The sequence below is a fragment of the Populus euphratica genome, unplaced genomic scaffold (assembly GCF_000495115.2).
Source record: "Populus euphratica unplaced genomic scaffold, PopEup_1.0 scaffold10.1, whole genome shotgun sequence".
Lineage (NCBI taxonomy): Eukaryota > Viridiplantae > Streptophyta > Magnoliopsida > Malpighiales > Salicaceae > Populus > Populus euphratica.
The window spans coordinates 1,337,341-1,343,532 of record NW_011499856.1 but is presented as its reverse complement, the minus strand read 5'-3'; the positions used below and the strand labels follow the sequence as shown (position 1 = coordinate 1,343,532).

The 6,192-nt window shown below is 30.9% G+C and overlaps 2 protein-coding genes across 4 annotated transcripts in view; both read right to left on the bottom strand.

Moving 5' to 3' along the window:
* Positions 1 to 380, bottom strand: part of LOC105123332 (cinnamoyl-CoA reductase 2-like) — a 2,046-nt gene extending 1,666 nt beyond the window's left edge. Inside the window, exon 1 of one of the 2 annotated variants that reach the window (XM_011022881.1) lies at positions 51 to 380. In XM_011022881.1, coding sequence (XP_011021183.1) covers positions 51 to 273 — 223 coding nt within the window. In that variant the 5' untranslated portion in view covers positions 274 to 380. The remainder of the gene's footprint in view (positions 1 to 50) is intronic. The other variant, XM_011022882.1, reaches the window with a different exon arrangement.
* Positions 381 to 4,627: 4,247 nt separating this feature from the next.
* The window catches only part of LOC105123330 (cinnamoyl-CoA reductase 2-like), a 2,013-nt gene continuing 448 nt past the window's right edge, over positions 4,628 to 6,192 (bottom strand). The window contains exons 2-5 of one of the 2 annotated variants that reach the window (XM_011022878.1): positions 5,881 to 6,056; positions 5,477 to 5,662; positions 5,179 to 5,332; positions 4,628 to 4,953 (exon numbers count right to left, since the gene is read on the bottom strand). In XM_011022878.1, coding sequence (XP_011021180.1) covers positions 4,655 to 4,953; positions 5,179 to 5,332; positions 5,477 to 5,662; positions 5,881 to 6,056 — 815 coding nt within the window. In that variant the 3' untranslated portion in view covers positions 4,628 to 4,654. The remainder of the gene's footprint in view (positions 4,954 to 5,178; positions 5,333 to 5,476; positions 5,663 to 5,880; positions 6,057 to 6,192) is intronic. The other variant, XM_011022879.1, reaches the window with a different exon arrangement.

Genomic DNA, 6,192 nt, shown 5'->3' with positions numbered 1-6,192 from the left:
AGTTATCGCCCCCCCCTCCCCCCCAAGAAACTGTACATATACTTACGCACCTTGGTTTTGGATAGTGACTCGAACAAGGTAGCCACGAGATAGGAGCTCCTTGACTATATGAGAACCCAAGAACGAGTTCCCATCAGTCACACAGACCAGCTTATTCTCTCTTGCATTCAAGCATGAACTGAATTCCCCCCCAACATAGGGCTTCCCCTCGTCCCAGCAGAAAGCTGGCACAGGTGAAGGTCTTGAGTGAAGCAGCACTTCGTCTTCCATCATTCTCCCTCTGTTTCTGTCTAGATCTCTCTAATGTGCATGGCATTTAAAGGAAGAGGACTGGCAGCTGGCTATAAAAATGCACGGAAGCGGTAGATAGGAACATTAGATGTATGGAACACAAGACCCCACGAGGGTGGTAAGTAGAGTCTTTGGCTCGAAATGAAGACCGATATTTCCGTTATGTCAGAAACCCAGATGCTGTCAGGTCAAGATCCAATGTCGTTCGTGAATTATTATTATTATTATTATTATTATTATTAATTCTCGTAGAAAATCATCTAGAATCTGTATAATTATGAAGAGTTGAAGAGGGCTTTGGTGTTCACTTAGCGACCACACACCGGAGGAACGAGTTAGTTAACAAATTGATCGACTGCCATAGCTTTAAATAACCATAAACATGACTTCGATTAAATTAAATCTATTGTTTTATAATTGAAATTAGCTAATATAAGCACGTAACTGATAAGAATTCTTATTAAATCCGGTCCAGCCTATTTTTATTCTAGATCGAATTAAAAAAAATTAACTTGTAGTTCTACGAATGAGAACTTGTCAACTTTCATTTATTTTATTGAAAAAATATACTAATCTTGATTTTAAAAAAATAATTTAAATTAATATACTCGATTTATGACCTTGTACGGGGAGAATATTATTAAAAAACTATGCTTGTCAAGATAAAAAGTTGACCACGGAAGGCCTATCCCTAGCAAGAGGAACGGAAATTAACTCCTCCAAACAATTTATTACATAGATCCAGCCCTATCACACTCTTTGTTTATTGCACCTGTCTCGTCGGATTTGCTAACTGATTAGTTTTAATTAATATTTGGTAGCGTAATAAAGTGTTTTTGAAGAATTTTTTATTTACAATATATTAAAATAAAAATAAAAAAAATTAATTTTGATCTTATAACCAAACTGACCCTTAGAAGTACGTTGTATTTTTTTTTTAAATTAGCAAATATTAAAAAAATTGCAAAGTGATATAGTTGAAAAAAAATGTAAAGTAGTAAACTGAAAATAATTAAATAAATAAATAAATTTTTATTAATTGTTCTATTTGGAGGAGCACAATCTACAGAAATTTTATTAGTTATACTCTTGATAGAGCAACCTTGTTATGCTACTCGTAAATGCCGGATTAAGTGGTTGCGTGTTGCCAGTTTTTGTCGGTTCATAGCCTTCTTCCACCGCAATGTCATCGCCCCCTCCTCCACCCACCGTCACCATTCCCATCACCTCCACCGTCAGCAATTTCAAATTAGCACTTTTTATCATTTTTAATATTGTGGAATTTATTGTGTTTTAAAGATTTGTTAGGTTTCATTTTGTTGTTATGTTAGGTTTAGTTATATTTAGATCAATCTAATCAAGTATAAATTGCATCAAATATGTATAAATGATAATTGATGAATATAGGTATTTGGTTATTATATTGGGGTTTATTTTGTTATGATAGGGTTTAATTAAATTGAGATAAATCAGGCATCTATTATATTAATTAGGTATAAATTGCATTAATTGAGTGCATAAATTATATACAAATTAGATGAATTAGAGTTTATGTAATTGATGAGAAATGTTGAATTTTCTGGAGAATTGGGGTTAATTGATGAATTTTTTTTTTAAAAAGATGCAAGGTAATATAAATGAAAAAAAAAAAAACAAAGGGGCACAGTAGAAATTAAAAAAAAAAGAGTATATTATACTTTTATTAATTAAAAAAATCATCAATTACCCCCAATTCTCCAGAAAATTCAACATTTCTCATCTATTATATTAATTAGGTATAAATTGCATAAATTGAGTGCATAAATTATTTCCCATTGTTTACGAGTATATAATCTATTAGATCCAAGCCTATATATTTTTAACTTCAAGGAAATCTCAAGTTTCTTGATGATATGAGTTAAAAATATTTTATTTTAATATATTAAACATATTTTTATTTTGATAAATTCAGAAATATTTTATTATGATAAAATAAAAATTTCTTATCCTTATACATAAAAGATTTTATTTTAACAAAATAGATATATTTTACCAGTACGTTGACTTTTCCATTCTAAACGAAGAGAGAGACCTCAAAAGAGCTATAAAGATAGGAGAAGATAACTTTGAAGGGGGGAGTTTTTTCTTATTTTTATTTTTCATATAATGATATATCTATCCTAAAAAGCCATTTTTTTTCTAAAAAAAACTGTAACAGATCTTTCTCTCTTAATTAATATTAATTTAATAGTTTAAGAGCCCTAAATATATATATAAAAAACTTTTTATAAATAATAAAAATGATCTATCAACCACTCAACAAATAAATAATGAATTAAATTGCTAAAATTATAAGATTAACAATCTTATTACAAATTTTAGCTTAGTCTTCAAGCTCAAGGAATAATATCATATTTCTTAAAAAATTAATCAAATTTATTTATTTTTAGTCCTAAAGACAGTAAAATTATCAATTTTGGATTTTCTCTGAGCTCCCAAGTTTATAATCTTATAATATTATACCAGGTTAAAAAGTTTCACTATACTGGGATTTAGAATGGAAAAACAATAAAGCAAAAAATAATTCCATCTATAAAAAGTTGTTTGGTATTATTATTAAATTCGGTTTAACAATTCAATCTTAAATTATTTAGATCCAACTTTTTATCTAATTTAGGATTAACACTAAACCATATAAAAATTGTCTTAATTTGATTCAATCAACTACAAAAATTAAAATATAATTTTTATAACTAGTAAAAAATATAATTTTATTTTTAAAAAAAAATTCAAGATATTATTTTTTTAATATTAAAATGATGATATATTAGATTGATTCGGGCTTCACGATTTAATCCATTAAATCCATGATTTAAATAATAGATTTTAGTTTTTTTTTTAATATACACTCAAAAAATCAAGCATAAACTAGCATAAACCAAATGTTTATATGTTTATTTGAAATTAAAATAACCTTATAAAAATAAATTAAAATAATTTATAAAAATAAAATCAAAATCAAGCATATACCAAATTATAATTTTTTTTAAAAAAAAAAACAAATGAAAGGAAAACTAGGGGCAACAATTATACTAGTTTACAAGTCTATGCTACACTATAGATCAAATTAAATTTTTTAACATAATTAAAAAAAATTAAGCATGCCCTCTAAGTCTTTTGCAGTTATACTAGTGAATTAAATTTTTTAACATAATTAAAAAAATCTAAAATATAAAGAAATATTTTATATTTTTATTAAACATAATATAGTGGATCAGCCTTAAAATCTTTTGATTTGATTTTTTTATATCAATTTAAAAATTAAATTATATAGGCAAGTCTACTTAGCCTGTCTAATGATATCATGGTTGAGTTATAAAAAAATTTAATGATGAAATTAACATAAAAGATCTTTCGATTCAAATATTTACTTAGTTTAGGTTTAAAATTTAATTTTGTGTGAGTTACTCATTCGTGATCCAATCAACTTGATCAGATCAAAAATAATCTAGTCAATCTAATTGAATAATAAAAAAAATATAAAATTGAAATTAAAAAAAAATAATAAAATTATTTTTTTACCCAGCTTCTTACTTAGACTTAGACTGGGTTTAAAACCAAACCACCTGAAATGTTTACACGATTACCCAATTTAGGGGAAAGGGTATGTGAATCTGATGCTAATATTGCACAAAAAAAAAAAAAAACTTCATTCTTTATCATGGTAAGAGCTCGGAGAAAGTTCTATATGGGACATAAATATCTTTGTTCTGATGCTGCCCTGAGAATCTGACAGCTGACTATATTTGTTATTATTGATTTTCCTAAAGCCGAATTGTTTCCTGTCTGTCAATGCCATTGCCATGATAAAAACTTCATTTCTGGGGTGTGAAAAATGTTCATAAGAGCTGTAAATCAAGCAGGGTGGTAACGGATCAAAATGGACTTGGCTCAGATCAGCTTCCTCGGCTGTTATGCCATCAGAGCATGAAATGATCTTTACTTGTTACTCTCCCCGTAGTTTAAGATAGGGTGGTTCATCATTCCTGTAAGTGATAATTTAAGCGATCCCCCCTGTTTCTTTCCGAAGCGAAGAGTTTTTCCGTGAGGCCCCATTGGAGACCAGACCATTCTTGAGACTTAATGGTGGGTAAAAACTAACAGCAGCCATTAACTTTTATTCTAATTCAATTTCTTGCTCACTTTTCAATTGCTTTGGTAGTCAGCTTCCACCATACGTTGATGAGAAATACAAGAATGGTTGCAGTCTCCTGCACGACTCGAAAGCTAATTAACTTTGATCAACAATCCCCCATCCCACTAATAATGAATTAGTAGAAATGTAGCATAAAAGATGTGTATACAGGGAATGCTGACTTCTGTTTCATTGATTGCAAGAGATTTGAGATGCCTGATGCAACAATCTGGCAAGCTTTGAATTACTTAGATTGCTGTGTATTTCTTCTGATAAGATTCCACTTCTTCCTCCTGACACCAGACCTTGTATATTCAATTCATTTTCAAGTTGAATGGCCTCATCCAATCTCTGTACTACTCTTTCAAAGCATATATATCGTCCACAAGCTCCATTATCCATAGCTTCATAAACATGGACATGTGCTTCTGCCACCTTCCTCACATCTGATAATCCTAGGAGGCCCTGTCGTAGCATGATTGGACCACCTATCCATGAGATCTTATATGTTAAGTTTCAGTTGTAGTGAACAAAATCCAATCATTTCTTTTGGATTCTCTAGATGTTCCATGGTCCAGAATTATTGCCTAGTTGTTATGTTCTAAATACAAGTGTGATTTAGAGACAAACTTGAAAAACTGGAACTTCTTTTCAGAATCTTGGATTCGAACTCAAACTAAGTAGAATAAAAATGGATTAAATGTTGTTATTACCTTTAAGATATGGTATAGAGGTTTCTTTGTGAGCATGGGGGAACGATGTAGCTATGAGAAGGCCAGGACAAACAGTTACGAGTCTCACTTTCAATTCTTTTGACTTTCTCCAAGCAATCTCTTCTGCTCTCACCTTACCCAATGCAAGCCAAAGCTGTTTTACATATTGAAAGTCCATGGAGAATGAATACTTTACTTTTTAATCAAGTACCAAAACAACGGTTTAAATGGTCAACGGTTTAAATGGTCTTACGAAGAAAATTCCCACAGAAAAGATTTATGCAACAGTTTTGAGTACCTTATTTTCTCTGCAAAATTCTTCACTGCTCCAACAACTCTCATCAACAACCCTGTCCAAATTGGAAGAAGTCCAAATGGAAGCAAGAAGAGAAGAGGTGAAGATACATCTCCTTATGTATGCTGCCCTACTACATGCTTCAATAACATTCCTTGCGCCTTCAGTTTCAAGGAATGCCATTTGTTCCTGCAAATTATAAGGCGAACAGCATGCAACTGTAAGACATAATTAATGACTAGCATTTTGAGCCTGGGATTTTTCTAATTTTACTATGTTTGCAAAGCATTTGGAGTTTTAACATTTTTTGCGCCCGCAAAGTTCACAAATCACACCTAAAAACTTCAAATTCCATGCATGATTAACATTAAAGCTTGTTCCTGCACTATGATACTGCAGTAACTTACTGAATAACCTGAGATCCCGTGTGGATCAACAAAGGAAGAGGTGTGAAAAACTGCATGACAACCTCTAAATGCATCACAAAGACTTTCCAAGTCTTTCATCTTTGCCACTACAACACTCTCTAGTTTATTCATGTCGTCTTCTTTCATCTGCCCTTTCAAGTCCTCAAAATCCACTGCTAACAGAAAACCAACCATGGCCAACAAATACAGAGTTAGTACTATCTAGTGGAAAACTACAAGCCAGGCTGCTGATCCAACCACAACCTTCTCAGCTCTGACATATAAAGAACTCTTCTACAATCCATTTCCCTA